The sequence below is a fragment of the Canis lupus genome, chromosome 1 (genome assembly GCF_003254725.2).
Source record: "Canis lupus dingo isolate Sandy chromosome 1, ASM325472v2, whole genome shotgun sequence".
Lineage (NCBI taxonomy): Eukaryota > Metazoa > Chordata > Mammalia > Carnivora > Canidae > Canis > Canis lupus.
This window is the reverse complement of record NC_064243.1, coordinates 112,716-127,356: the sequence shown is the minus strand read 5'-3', so window position 1 is coordinate 127,356 and position 14,641 is coordinate 112,716. Positions and strand designations below refer to the sequence as shown.

The window sequence follows — 14,641 nt, the reverse complement described above, 5'->3', positions numbered from 1 at the left end:
ATTCCTTATTTTTATGGATCAAATATATTAATGTCTCCATTCTAATTTTTGGATTTTTGTGCCATCTTTATAATGGTGTTCATCACCCTAAAATTATAAAAATATTTGCTCATATTTTTCTTCCAGTGGTTTCATGTTAAATCTTTATTTATTCCATATCATTTTACTTTGAAACTTTTTCTTTATTTTTTAGAGAGAGGCTACAGTTAAGTGGGATGGGGGAGGAGCAGAGGGAGAGAGAGAGAAAATCTTAAGCTGGCTCCATACCTAGTGCAGAGCCGACCTTATGACCTGAGTCTGAGTTCATGACCTGAGCTGAAAAAGAGTCTGAGGACTCTTAACCAACTGAGCCACCAAGTACTCCCCATCATTTTATTTTGTTAAAAGTCAAGAGATAGAAATCCAGTTTGTTAAACACTTTCCTCAAGATCTTATTTCGATAGATTACTTTTCTTAAGAGACTGGAGTCAGAAGATTACATAAAGGAAAACCACAAAAATGTTCTGTGATCATTTGTGGGTATTATGCATTTGTAGATATAAGTAGAAGCCTTAGTGGCAGAAGGCTGTGTCTGAGTTAACCTCCAGCCTTTTTAAGAGTGATCCTGTTTCATGTTGAGGTATTTTCTGTTACTGATCTTGTTAATTAAGTGTTTATATCTCAAGATTAAAGGAGAGAATACAGGTCATGGGGTGAAGGTTGCCATCAAAGCTAAATCTACTGAAACCATTACTTTATACCACCAAATGACTGCTTTACCCTTTGACCTTTAACTTCAGAGAGAAATGGTCTGTGAAAGCAATTGATGAGATCTGAGAAAAGTGATTACTCAGCCAGAAGTTAAAAAGACTGGATATTTTTCCCTATGAAGGGCTTGGTACTTTTTGAAGCAAAAATAAACAAGTTATTCTTTTTATTAGATCTATATGAGATGATAGATGTTAACCAAACCTAATCATTTCACAGTATGTATCAATCAAACCATCATGTTGTATGCCTTAAACTTATAGTGATGTCAATTATTTCCTGTTAAAACTGGAAAATAAATAAATGAACATAATAGAGAAAAGAATTGCTGTCCTAGATGGTTCAGTTCTCTGGAGGCTTTGCAGCATTCCAGGAAAAATTTTGACTATGAAGGATATGGCTCAGGTGAGTTGCCCCGCCCACTTGTACTTCTGATTCACCTGAGGAAGTTAAGTCTCCAGGGCTGATGTTTCCAGTTCTTTTCATAGCAGACCTAATAGTTATTCCACTATACTATTTTTAGCTAATAGTCTTTTTTTTTTTCTTTTTCAAGTTTTTAAGTTCCAGTTAGTTACCATACAGTGTAATATTAGTTTCAGGAGTAGAATTTAGTGATGCATCACTTAACATACAATATCCAGTACTCATTCCAAGTGCCCTCCTTAATACCCATCACCCATCTAGCCCATCCTCCTGCCCACCTCCCCTCCATCAACCCTCATTTCATTCTCTATAGGTAAAAGTCTTGCTTGGTTTGCCTCTTTCTTTTTTTTCCCCTTATGTTCACCTTTTTGTTTCTTAAATTCCACATATGAGTGAAATCATATGTCTTTCTCTGACTGACCTATTTCACTTAACATAATATTCTCCATCTTCATCCACTTTCTAACAAATCGCAGGATTTCATTTTTTGTATGGCTGAGTAATAATAGCCCGTGTGTGTGTGTGTGTGTATGTGTGTGTATACACCATAACATCTTTATCCATTCATCAGTCGGTGGACATTTGGGCTTTTCCTATAATTTGGCTATTATTGATAATGCTGCTATCAACATTGGGGTGCATGAGTCCCTTTGAATCACTATTTTTATATCCTTTGGGTAAATACCTAGTAGTGCAATTGCCCAATCTTAGGGTAGTTCTATTTTTAACTTATTGAGAAACCTCCATACTGTTTTCCAGAGTCAGCCAAGAATCTTAATACATGTTCATATTTGAGGTAATATTCCTTAAGAGAGAAGGGTGGAGGAGATGGAGTCAGGAATAATCCAAATAAAAGTAGGATCAGTTGTCAGAAGTTGATTGGTAGATATTTTAGATTTATCAGGGACCATAGAAAATATTCAGTCCAATGTGGGAACTACAGATGATGTGGCTTCTTCTGTATCACAAAGCTCGAAGTATAATACACATCCTTCTTTGGATATAATGGCATGAGAGTTGTTGATCTTTTTGTGATTAGGGCCATGATTTTGCCATACTTATATTTTTAACTGAAAATGGTTAGGATTTAATCATTTCCTTGCAGTTTATGGCAAAGTAGTAACATTATTTCTATTTTTAAAGCCAGCCTTTTAATTTGATATTTTATTTTAACTTGTCCTAAAAAAGATTATTTTTCAGTTATCATTACCAGCTTTTATTGGCTGTAGATAGGAGCTTTTTTGGATACTTTTCTTTAAATGCTTGTTTAACTAGGATAAGTCTTTGAAAATCAGGGAATTGATGAAATGACTATTTGCTTAAATATCAAAGGTGCCAAAAAAAAAAACCCCAAAACATTTTCTGGACCACTAATTCTAGTTTGGGGAAGAATCTCGTAGTTTTATCAACCCAAGAGACTAGTTCAACCAAATATGAAATGTGTTTATTCAAAATAATTGTTTTGAACTGCATGTTCTTTTATAAGCATCTCCTAACAGATTCATGTGAGACTGAAGGCATTGCTGCTTTTCTCTGTCTTTCATGTACATAGTATCATACCTGAATGTTTCAAAATATCTATTTGCTGTTTTCTTTCTTTCTCACTTAGGAAAGGGTTAAATGGGTTAAATGTCCAGAGGTCCAGAGTAACACATGGTAGCATTTAAGAGAGCCAGTATTTAAAATAATAATAATTTAAGGATTTCTATTTTATGTCTTACTAAACTGTTCTACCTCCTTCTGACATTATTTCTCTTCTGTTTTTTTTTTTTTTAAGATATGAGAAAAGGAACTAAATATTCCAAAGAAGAGTATATGGTTTTTCTTTCTTTTTTTTTTTGAATGATTTTATTTTTATTTTTATTTTTTAATAATAAATTTATTTTTATTGGTGTTCAATTTACCAACATACAGAATAACACCCAGTGCTCATCCCGTCAAGTGCCCCCCTCAGTGCCCGTCACCCAGTCACCCCCACCCCCCGCCCTCCTCCCCTTCCATCACCCCTAGTTCGTTTCCCAGAGTTAGGAGTCTTTATGTTCTGTCTCCCTTTCTGATATTTCCCACACATTTCTTCTCCCTTCCCTTATATTCCCTTTCACTATTATTCCCCAAATGAATGAGAACATACAATGTTTGTCCTTCTCCGATTGACTTACTTCACTCAGCATAATACCCTCCAGTTCCATCCACGTTGAAGCAAATGGTGGGTGTTTGTCATTTCTAATGCCTGAGTGATATTCCATTGTATACATAGACCACATCTTTATCCATTCATCTTTCGATGGACACCGAGGCTCCTTCCACAGTTTGGCTATTGTGGCCATTGCTGCTAGAAACATCAGGGTGCAGGTGTCCCGGCGTTTCATTGCATCTGTATCTTTGGGGTAAATCCCCAGCAGTGCAATTGCTGGGTCGTAGGGCAGGTCTATTTTTAACTCTTTTGAGGAACCTCCACACAGTTTTCCAGAGCGGCTGCACCAGTTCACATTCCCACCAACAGTGTAAGAGGGTTCCCTTTTCTCCGCATCCTCTACAACATTTGTGGTTTCCTGCCTTGTTAATGTTCCCCATTCTCACTGGTGTGAGGTGGTATCTCATTGTGGTTTTGATTTGTATTTCCCTGATGGCAAGTGATGCGGAGCATTTTCTCATGTGCATGTTGGCCATGTCTATGTCTTCCTCTGTGAGATTTCTGTTCATGTCTTTTGCCCATTTCATGATTGGATTGTTTGTTTCTCCTGTCTTAATATTTCTTATTTTATTTATTTATTTTTAAAATTTTATTCATTTATTCATTAGAGACACACAGAGAGAGGGGGAGGGGGCAGAGACACAGGCAGAAGGAGAAGCAGGCTCCATGCAGGGAGCCCGACATGGGACTCGATCCTGGGACTCAATCCCAGGTCTCCAGGATCATGCCCTGGGCTGAAGGCTGCGCTAAACCTCTGAGCCACCTAGGCTTCCCAGTATTTCTTATTTTAAAACCAATATTTACCCTTTTATGTTTGTGGAAAGTGACGAACTAGTATCCATGTAGCAGAGAATTTTTTTATCCACAGTGCTAGATATCTCTGTGAGGGACAGTCCTATGGCTTGTGAGGTTAGCTTGCTTGTAATAGAGAGGTCCTAGAAATACTTTAGCAGCTGGGTTGAGCAGGTAATAATAAGTAGTGCCTCATGCACGGATCTTTGCAGATCCAAAGGAACCACTATAGTGTTCCCCCTCTGTTACATTGTCATTAGTTTTCTGATTGGTCCTTCTAGTTACTGTTAGAAGCAGTGATTTGGTAGCAAATGGCCTTGTCCATTAAGACCCTGGGTTTGGTTTGTTTGTTTTGGTTTTATTGTCAATGTGTGTGAGTGTGTCTCAATAAATTGCTAGTTATTGCCTAAAAGCTCATAAAATGAGGGGCGCTTGGGTGGCCTAGTTGGTTAAGTGTCTGCCTTTGGCTCAGGTCATGATCCCAGGGTCTTGGGAACAAGCCCTATGTCAGGCTCCCTGCTCAGTGGGCAGTCTTCTCCCTTTCCCTTGCCCCTGCCCCTCCTCACTCTCTTTCTATTCCAAATAAATAAATGAAATCTTAAAAAAAACAAACTTGAAAATGACTAATTTCTCATTTGTTTTAGCACGTGATCCTCCTTCTGTCATTGTAGTCTTTAACCTATTCTAGTCAGAAGATAATAAATATTCCTATAATGATTTGTGACTCTTAATTGAGACTTGTTATTGAGGTAATAAAAAATACCACTATTTCAGTAAATTACGTTATAACTAGCATAAGTATGAGCATAAAGGACATTTTACTTAAGACAGTTAGCAGGGCAGCCTGGGTGGCTCAGCGGTTTAGCGCCGCCTGCAGCCCAGGGCCTGATCCTAGAGACCCAGGATGGAGTCCCACTCAGGCTCCCTGCATGGAGCCTGCTTCTCCCTCTGCCTGTGTCTCTGCCTCTCTTTCTCTCTGTGTGTCTCATGAATAAATAAGTAAAATCTTAAACAAAAAAAAAAAAAAAAAGAAAGAAAGAAAGAAAAAGACAGCATACTAGATGTTCCCTGATACAGTACAGGCAGGCATTAATATTTCTTGAACAGAATTTGATGAGCTTGACCATAGAAAAGAGAGACAGAAATATAAGAGGTATATTTCTGGAGGCTATCATAAATCAGAAATAATATTTTGAAGTCAAAACTTCATTCTGTAAAGAAATTTTGCAGGCTTACATATCTTATATGCTGTGAATTGTGTTATAAATGTATTATATACATATTAGGTTGTATGAAGTTGGAACACTCTGTAAGATCTAGCTCTATTGTGTAATTATGGTGTATTTCCCATAAATAAAGATATATGTAAGTTGATCTCACTTTATCTACCTCAAGTTATAAAGGTGTTCTCAAACTTGAAGTTTCTCTAATGTTTTTGACAGAAGCAAATATAAATCATTTCTGGAAGAAAACACTTTCATCCCAGGCTTCATAGAATCCTGAAAATTCTTAACATCAATGAACAGAATGCAGTTAAAAACCACCAGGCACCCAAAGGAAAATAGCACCATGAGCGAAACCAGGAGAAATATCACACAACAGAAGCACACAATAACATCGGATGGTATTGTTATCAGACATAGATAGTAAAATTCTTGACTATTTTTGAAGAAAATGTAGAAGAAATAATAATGAATGGGAAGAAGGGTAATTTTTTGTGATCTTTCTTTTTGTGATGTTAGACGATGTCTTCTGAACTATCTTCCAGCTTACCAATTCTATTTTTCACTGTCTCTTCTGATGTGAAGCCTTATTACTGAATTTTGTTCATTTTTTATTTCTAGAAATTTTATTTGGTTCTTTAAAGACTTTCTAGGGCCACTTTTTGTAGTTTAAGGTTTTCCTGCTAATATCCGTTTTTCCTTTTATTTTGGATACTATGTGAAGAGATGACAATTTTCTAGAACTGAAGAAAGATACCAATCCTCAGATTTAAGTAGCTCATTGAATCTTATGCAGAATAAATATGAGAAATACATCAACACATGATAGAATAACATTGTAAAATGTAAACATAAAAATGAAAAATTTTAAAGGTATTGAGAAAAAGACATGTTTCCTTCCAAAGTGCAACAGACAGCTGAATTCTCAATAGCAATGATTAAAAGCATAAGAGAATGCAGTGATATCTTCACTGTGCTGAAAGAAGATAATTGTTGCCAGTTATTTTGGCAACATAATATATTATGGCAACATATATTTAGGTATATATTTAGGTATATACCTAAAAGAAATACCTATCAAGAATGAGAACAAAATAAAGACATATACACACTAACAAATAGAGAATCTGCCATCAGGAAAATTCTAAGAAATACACTTTAGGCAGAAGGAAATAGATTTCAGAAAATTCCATATGAAAGGTTCAAAAGAAAGTGTGTTAAAATGCATAAAGTCATAAATATTTGGGTAAATCTAAATGAACTTGTAATATAACAACAATGCCTTAAGGAGTTTGAAAATTAGAATACAAGTAATATTAAAAGAGAAAATCTATAAAGTTATAACCTACGTAGCCATATCAATAACTTAGGAAAAACAAAACAAAACAGAAAATTAAATGTAGGCTATGGAAGGAAATTAAAAATAAGACCAGAAATCAATAAAATAAAAAACATGTAAACATGTAGAAGATTGGTAAAGCAAAAAGTAACTTCTTTATAAAGGAATATTACTTCTGGTGAGCAATTAAGCCAAAAAGTAAAAAATGATAGAAGGACCACAAATACAGATCTACAGACACTGAAGAAATAACAAAGGGCTATTATAAATCACTTTATACCAATATATTTGAAAATGTAGATGAAGTGAACAATCCAAGAATAAAAACAATTTACCAAACTGACTCAAGAAAAATTAGGAAATGTAAGTAATTTTATAACCCACAAAGAAATTGAACCAGAAATCAATAAACTTCTTATACAGATCTTTCTAGGCCCAGAGAGCTTCACCAGTAAGTTCTACTAAACCTCCAAGGAAAAACTAACTCTGATCTTATACATCTTTACTGCTCATTTAAATTTTTATAATATTGGCATACTTTTACTTGATCTTTTTGTCATTGGTGTTCTGGAATTTTACAATGATGTCAATAAGTTTGAGCCTTCTTTGATTTATTATCCTGGATACTTGATAGAATCTTTGATTTGAAGATTTATGTATATCCTCTTGACCCACTGAGAAAACCAACTAGGTGTAATTATGTATTTTTCTTTCCCTCTCCCTTTATTTCTGTTGTGTTGATCTTACACTTTTTGTTTATCTCATTGTAGGCTTACCTCAGATGTATGGTGGTGAATCATGGCTGTTCACTAATATTTAAGAATGTGGGATTAGGGGGGTTGTTGGGTGGCTCAGTCAGTTAAGCATCCTACTTGATTTTGCTTATTCAGTGTTTGATATCTCCTTCCCTCATTTTCACTTGATCATTTATATAAATTGCTTTACATAAAATGTCACTGCCATTTGGGAGAATCTCCAATTATGTCAGACATAACTAAAATGATACTGAGTGTAGAAGAGGACAAGCAAAAGTTAGAACCATTTTTTTGAAAAGTTCTAAATCCATGCAAGCGGTTGTTCTAACGTGCACTTTGAACTCTGTAATACTTAAAAGTTCTTCAAGAATATGACATTTTCTTTGGTGTCCCTTCGAATCTCCTATGAAAGTTTCTGAGGATCTAACCTTCATCTTCTAGGAAAAAAAAATTTCCCTGAAGACTTAGCACTGTAGAACTGAGTTCTTACAAAGTTCTCTTCCGAAAGCATGTAGCTCTGGTCAGAGGTCAGAGGACTGATAGGCAGTGTGATCAGCCAACTTATCTTCACATCACATGGGCATTTATATTCCATCTGTCACAGTTGAATACCAAATCCAGCCATCTACCATTTCCTTAAAAAATGTTTTTCATGAAAAAAATGTTTTTCATGTATATTTATTGTAGGCATTTATATAAAGCAGATACCAAGACACTTGAACTGATTGACTTTGTCAAGTCAGATGAAGAAAAGGAGAAGTTTATGGTTTTCCCTCAAATTATGGTTAATGAAGTCACAGTTTGATTTTCAGTTCAACAATTATTTTTGAATGCCTACTGTGTGCTAGGCACCATGCTAGACATGGAGATTATAGAAATGCATCAATTACCCCTTTCTGGAATTTACAGTCTAGTCAGAGACAGATTAGTCTCATGGTGCATAGTGAGGGCTGTAGTGCTTGGGGGTGAGGAAGACAGAGGAGGACAGAGCATCTGCTGAGAATCAAGGAGAGATCGATCAGCCCAAGCTCTCATTTCACACTTGAACTCATACCAGAGCCTTCCACATGTTGCCAAAGGCTTTTTCTAGAATTTGAAAATCCAGTCATGTCACTTCCATATATAAACACCCCAATGGCTCCTCACTGACTGCCCCCAGGACCACAGCCCCCCTTCAGTCACTATTGTGTCTCCCTTCTGCTCCATGGCTTTACAACCTGACTGCCTGAGTTCAGATCTTTTCCATGTGACTTGTCAGCTCTCCACAGCTGTTTCCTTAAACTGAGTTAATGTCAATAATGTCTCATTATTGTAAAGATTAAATGATTTGGTATAAAACTCAGAAAAGTGCCTAGCGCATAGTTCTGGCGAAGTGCACTTTTTAGGTCATTACTCTCTGTCTCCCAGGCTGGTGCTATCTTCTGTACCTTTCTGGCTTTGCACGAGGTGTCAATTGCACGTCACTGCCATGTGATTTAATTCTTAGACTGCTACTCACCACTTGCTGTCTTTATCATCAACAGATTCTACTTATCAGCCTGATTAGATGGTAATCTAAGAGATTAGGGATTTCACCACAAAATTTTTTTTGTTTTATTTTTGTACTTACCCATAGAACTTAAATACAGCTCCTACTGCAGACACTGGGACATTTATTTATTGATGGAGGAGGAAATCCCTTTTTCTCCAAATTTCTCTTTATCAAGTATTTTTTTTTTAATTTATTTATGATAGTCACAGAGAGAGAGAGAGAGAGAGAGAGAGAGAGAGAGGCAGAGACTCAGGCAGAGGGAGAAGCAGGCTCCATGCACCGGGAGCCCGATGTGGGATTCCATCCCGGGTCTCCAGGATCGTGCCCTGGGCCAAAGGCAGGCGCCAAACCGCTGCGCCACCCAGGGATCCCAAGTATTTTTTTTTTTTAATCACCATTCTCTCCTTTGCTTCTCTCTACTGTGCTATTTGTGTGTTAACATTTTTTACATATTTCTTCTGTAGCTCTTGTCCCTTTTCATCGTAATCATTAATTTCCATGCCCTCCCCCCACCAGCTTCATTTCTCTGTCAGGATAGGAGTTACTAGTTACTTTTATTTGTCTCTGACCTTTAGCAAAGGGAAGGGACTGGGTACAAGTAGACACTCATATATGAATGAATGCTCAATAAAGAATAATACATGTTATATTAATGTCACTGTATTTGAGGGAATCTGTGTGAAAAAAACCGAGTGCTTTCTTTGTATCTATTTCTTTTGGTTCACTAAATGTCCAAGAAAGGCCTAATTATTTAAGTACTCCAACTGAAGAAGCAGGAAACTCTCAAATAAATATTCTTCTGATGTAGAGGTAAAACATTCCAACAATTTACTTTTGTGTCTGGTAGCTCCATGTGTTCAAAGATGAAATGTTTTGTCTCAAGTTTCTAAGAGAATATCAAAATATGAAAAGTACCTAAATTGATGTAGAGGTGAAAATGAGTAGTGAATCTTGACATTGCTTTAAAAAAGAATTTATTTGAGAGAGATCACACACAAGTGGGAAGGAGGGGCAGAGGAAGAAGCAGGCTCCTGTCTGAGCAAGGAGCCCGAACGAAATAGGGCTCGATCCCAGGACCCTGAAATCGTGACCACCTCATTACTTTTTTTTTTAAAGTTGACTCCTTGCCCACCAAGGGGCTAAAACTCAACATCCCAAGATCAGGAGGTGCGTGCTGTATGGACTGAGCCACCCAGGCTCCCCTAATTCTTATGATTTAAATGCTTACCTGTGATCAACTCTTCCCATACTTTTCCTCAAGATGAGACTTAATTGTAACAGAACCATTGGCAAGTTTGTTTTATGTTTAGTAAGAGTAGTATGGTTGTTGGTAATATATCTCCATGACTAAATTTCTTACAGTAATGAGGGAATGTGTATTTTAAGCCAATACTTTTCAGAATATAAATAAAGTTCTCCTACTGTGATTTTTGTTGGTAAAAACTTAACTGTGATTACTAGTAAAAGTCCTGGAACTTTCAGGTCTTCTTACTCCAACAAGTATTTTATGCCAATTTCAGATTTCTCCTTTTGATTTCATCTCCATTCCAAACTATCCCACTTCTGAGAATGTAGACTCTGAAATTCCTTTCAAGTTCATAATTTCCATTCTTCCTCCTTCTTTGCTCCCTCCCTCATTCCCACTCTCACTTTTGCCTGATGCCCTATCTTCTCTCAGTTGTCAAACATCTGTGTCCACATGGTCCCAAACCTGTTCAGCCACTGCAGCCACATTTTGACTCTTGTAAGCTTCTCTGCTCTGTTTCCCTTGCCTTTGCATCTCCCCATGCCATGTTATCTTTTGGTCCTATCCTTTCATTCCCAGCCTTGGAATTTCAGGTTATTTGTGTCCATTAGAATCCATGATTTCAGGTTCAGCTGGGCTCCCAGAGCTTGAAGGTCTTTCTACTCTTCCCATCTTGACTCAGCCTCCTTTGTTACCATGGCTTTGCAGCCATTCTTCATTTGTGATATCCTGTGCCTTCTCATTACAGAGCCCCAGCTAGACTTCTTCGTTCCCGGAAGATATTCTTACTTGCCCAAGGAGATTGAGGGGGTCCACCATCAGCTGCTTCCAGCTTCCTCTGTCTGCATCTCTGTTTTGTTTTTTAGTTTCTTCTCAGGCCTTCTTTTGACATGCCTATCTTTGAGGCTAACCTCCTGAGATTGTGTAGATTAAACTGACCTTTTAAGGCAGTTTCTTAAAATGAACTTATTTCTTGGTTCTTGTTTGTTTGTGTATTTATTGTGAAGACAAACATTTTTGAAATAGGCCGCCTTGGACAGCCATGTTGCCCATGCGTGAGAGCGCAGGCAGCCCTAGTTTTGCATGACTCAGTGGCATGCTCAATTTCAGTAACCACAGTTTAATAACACCAGTCCCCCAACAACATGGATCATTTTAGTTACTAAGATTTATTGTTAACTGTAAAGAGTTGCACAGAGTAGAGTCTTTGCTGCTAGCTTTTTCAGCCTGCAAATCACTGTGTAAATAACAGATGTGTATGGTGGTCTGTGACCAACTGGCTTTTTTAAAAGTCTGTGAGAGGCATCTGGGTGACTCAGTGGTTGAGCATCGACCTTTGGCTCACACAGTGATCCCTGGGGTCCTGGGATCGAGTCCCACATTGGGCTCTCCACAGGGAGCCTGCTTCTCCCTCTGCCTGTATCTCTGTCTCTCTGTGTGTGTCTCTCATGAATAAATAAATAAAATATTAAAAAAGTCTGTCAGTGATTGGTTACTATGCATGTGTTGGTCAGTTCACAGCCAGCAAAGCAAGTAGTTATGTTGCTTCTTTGTCTGCCGGTGGCAAACGTACATGACCTTTTATAAAAATGTGTAATTTAAAGAGAGTATTGGCCAATAAAGATGAAAATTGAGTAAAGGCAAAAAAAAAGTGATGACGCCAGAAGTGAAATTCAGTTCAAGTGTAAATGAGATTATGGAAGAAAAAGCCAACTGTGTGCATGTTAACACTGCCTCTGTTTAGCAGACTCCAGCTATGCAGCCAGAGGAACTTACATCAGTTTCCCTCGTTTTAGGCTTTGCACTTTAAGTATTGTGCAGTATCTCCAAGACTTCCTTTAGTATGATTTCTTGTGCCAGTGTCTCTTTCTCTGGGACATCCTTATCCTATCCATCCAACCACACTCCTCACTATGTCCATAAACTCACCATCACTAAGTTTAGAAAGGAATGTGGCAGGGTGCTGAGGCATGGAAAAGATTCTCATTCTGTATTGTAAGCTATATGACAAGAAAATAAAGCACTGTTCAAACTATTCTTATAAATTTATTACAATGAAAACTTTAATTCTCCAGGTTTTAAATTACAATATACTAAATACAGATTAGTTTTACAATTGTTTCATTTCCCTATGTGACAATAAGAGTGTTTAGTGTTTTTTGATAGAGACTTAAAAATTACTTTTCATATGTTTGTGTCAACTTATACTACCATCAAAGGTTCAGGGCAATCTGTTAGTGCTCTCTGCTGGTGCCTCGTTCTGTTTGCCATCATTTACCTGTTTGTTGAAGCTCTTCCTCGGATGGCTCCCTATTTTGATGGACATAGATACACTTAGGTTTTTGGTTTCCTAAGAAAAAAGCTTCACCTAGACCCTGTTGTGTTTGAAACCCACTATACTCTTGCTCTCTCTTCCTTTACCCTCATTTTCTTCTGAAATAAATTAGACCTGCTGATTCAGTTTGCCATTTCCTTTCTCTTTAGTTCTTGTAGTCACTTGACATTAGGCACCTCGAGGATAAAGGTCATGTGTGTTTTACTACTGAGTATCCAGTACCTAATATGGTGACTGGCATATATGGTCAATACTTGATATGTTTTGTTTGAGGGAGTGAGTTCAAAAATGCCCGTACCCAGCATCCACCCTGTCCCATTTACTCATTCCTCTTGTTTCTATTATCTCTTTAGCTTGGCTTTTGGGAAACACCAATCTACCTGTCCCCACTACATCCATTCCCCTTTGCATATTCTTTGTTCTAGCTAAAGTAGGCTGCTTATTCATTTGCTGCCTTCCACTTCTTCCTTCAGACATCCTAATGCTGGCCTTCCTCCTAGAAGTTTGCTCCATCATTATCACCTATCATGTCACACCATCATTTTCCCCTTTCAGAGCACCACCTAAGGACTTTCTCCATGAAGTCTTCTCTGATCCTCTCTCCAAAAACTGCAACTTTTCTCCTTCTTTAAATAACCGTGGAACTGCAGCTGCCTCCTTGGACCTGCCAAATATGAGCCATTTATGCTGTTATATTTATCTTTTGCCACACAAATAGAAGCTCCCTGAGGTATCTCTCCGTTCTTTCCTGTGCATAGCAGTCTTTACACATAGTTGGTACTGAATGCATAGTTTGTTGGATTTTCTGCAAAGCAAGACTCCAGGGAGCTGTCAAGGGAACTCCATTCCAGTAAAAATATTGAGAGTTGTTCTCTGGATTTTTTTTTTTCTCTCTCTCTAATTTTCAAATAAAAATTCTATTTGGTGTATCTACTTATTTTAAAAGAGTGGAGAATGAGAAAGCGGCAAAATGTTAGAGCTGGGAAGATTTTTAGAGATCCATGTAGTCCAGCCCTTTGATTGTATAAGTGAGTAATCTGATGTCTAGACTATTGTAAGTGATCTCCCCCAAGTTGTACAACCAGTTTGTGGTGATGTTTGGGCCCACATTGGAGTTACCCAGCCCTATCTAGTGCCTGTTCCCATGAGCAGCTGTGGGGCACGGGGCCTATGAGGATATTGTTTAGGTTTATGTAAACTATATAAAGGAAGCATCTAATATTCTCATGTTGCCTTTTATGGATTAACAAATAAGAAATTGAATCTCTAAATAGATTTTATTCCTCTCTCCTTTCCTTAATTAGTTCAGAATTCTCTGACTGGATTCATTTGCATCAACTGGGAAGTTTCTGGAAACATTTTCAATGGCACAGATTTGTTTGCTAACACTTGAATAAACTTTTTCTTGAACTATAACATACATACAGAAAAATGCACAAAGCATAGCCATGCAGTTTGAATTTTTCACAAAGCACATGTATCCATGTGACCTGCACCCACATCAGGAAACAGAGCAGCACCAGCAAGTTTAGAAACATTTGACTAAATAAAAGGATTTTGAAGCTATATAGTTTTCTTTTTTCTCTCTACAGGTATTGTCAGTCTGTGTGTTAACAACAATTCTTGGTTGTATATTTGGTTTGAAACCAAGCTGTGCCAAAGAAGGTAATTACCACAGTAATGAGTGTGCGTGCCTGTGTGCATATGTGCACATGTATTGCTACTTAGACTTCTTCAGAATGTGATTGAGAAAAGTGTTATGTCCTGATCTGTGGGTACTCCATAGTTACTGCAGATTTCATGCTGGTTTGAGCCTTCTTGAAGTTTTATTATTATTATTATTTTAGCCATAATATTGTATTTACAAAAAAAAAATATTGTATTTACTTGCAAAACTTCATCCTAAAACAACAAACAGGGGCTATGACCAAAAAAAATTAACCAAAGAGAAAACCACCAAAACAACAAAAAATAAATTAAGAACGGTGAAGCAAATAGGCAAATATGGCCTAGAGATTCTGGTGGTGTGCCCCTGGAGCCCTCTCCCTCACTTTCT

At 37.3% G+C, this 14,641-nt stretch overlaps 1 protein-coding gene across 2 annotated transcripts in view; it reads left to right on the top strand.

Moving 5' to 3' along the window:
* Nucleotides 1-14,641, top strand: part of ENPP1 (ectonucleotide pyrophosphatase/phosphodiesterase 1) — a 73,799-nt gene that overhangs the window by 18,070 nt on the left and 41,088 nt on the right. For both annotated transcript variants that reach the window (XM_025421917.3, XM_049111425.1), the window contains exon 2: nucleotides 14,178-14,250. In XM_025421917.3, coding sequence (XP_025277702.2) covers nucleotides 14,178-14,250 — 73 coding nt within the window. The remainder of the gene's footprint in view (nucleotides 1-14,177; nucleotides 14,251-14,641) is intronic.